This window comes from Calidris pugnax, unplaced genomic scaffold (genome assembly GCF_001431845.1).
Source record: "Calidris pugnax isolate Ruff unplaced genomic scaffold, ASM143184v1 scaffold607, whole genome shotgun sequence".
NCBI classification, from domain to species: domain Eukaryota; kingdom Metazoa; phylum Chordata; class Aves; order Charadriiformes; family Scolopacidae; genus Calidris; species Calidris pugnax.
Genome location: NW_015091428.1, coordinates 123,810 through 124,341, shown reverse-complemented (window position 1 = coordinate 124,341; position 532 = coordinate 123,810). Strand labels below are relative to the sequence as shown.

The 532-nt window shown below is 68.0% G+C and overlaps 1 protein-coding gene across 1 annotated transcript in view; it reads left to right on the top strand.

Moving 5' to 3' along the window:
- Window positions 1-520, top strand: part of ILK (integrin linked kinase) — a 7,415-nt gene extending 6,895 nt beyond the window's left edge. Inside the window, exon 4 of the mRNA XM_014961534.1 lies at window positions 218-520. Coding sequence (XP_014817020.1) covers window positions 218-367 — 150 coding nt within the window. The 3' untranslated portion in view covers window positions 368-520. The remainder of the gene's footprint in view (window positions 1-217) is intronic.
- The last annotated feature ends 12 nt before the right edge of the window (window positions 521-532 follow it).

Sequence of the window (532 nt, the reverse complement as noted above, 5' to 3'; positions counted from 1 at the left end):
GGTTGCTCAGGGAGGTGGTTGAGGCCCCTTCCCTGGAGATATTCAAGGAGAGGCTCAATGAGGCCCTGGGCAACCTGGTCTGGTTTGGGGTGTCCCTGCTGACTGCGGGGGGGTGGGACTAGATGGCCTTTGGAGGTCCCTTCCGGCCTGGACCATTCTATGATTCTATGACACCATGGGGGGGGCCACCGCCGGTCCCTGATGCCCGCTCCCGCAGGTGGCCCTGGAGGGTCTGCGCCCCACCATCCCCCCCGGCATCTCCCCCCACATCTGCAAGCTGATGAAGATCTGCATGAACGAGGACCCGGCCAAGCGCCCCAAGTTCGACATGATCGTGCCCATCCTGGAGAAGATGCAGGAGAAGTAACACGGGAGGCGCCTCCCGGCCCCCCCTGCTTTCCCCCCCGCGCCCCCCCAAAGTGCCTTCCTGCGCCCCGCAGCCCGGGGGGAGCCGGGACCGTCCCCCCCAGCCACGGACACACGGTACAGACGTCGCTGCCCCCCCGGGAGCTGCCCCGCGGCCCCCGACGCC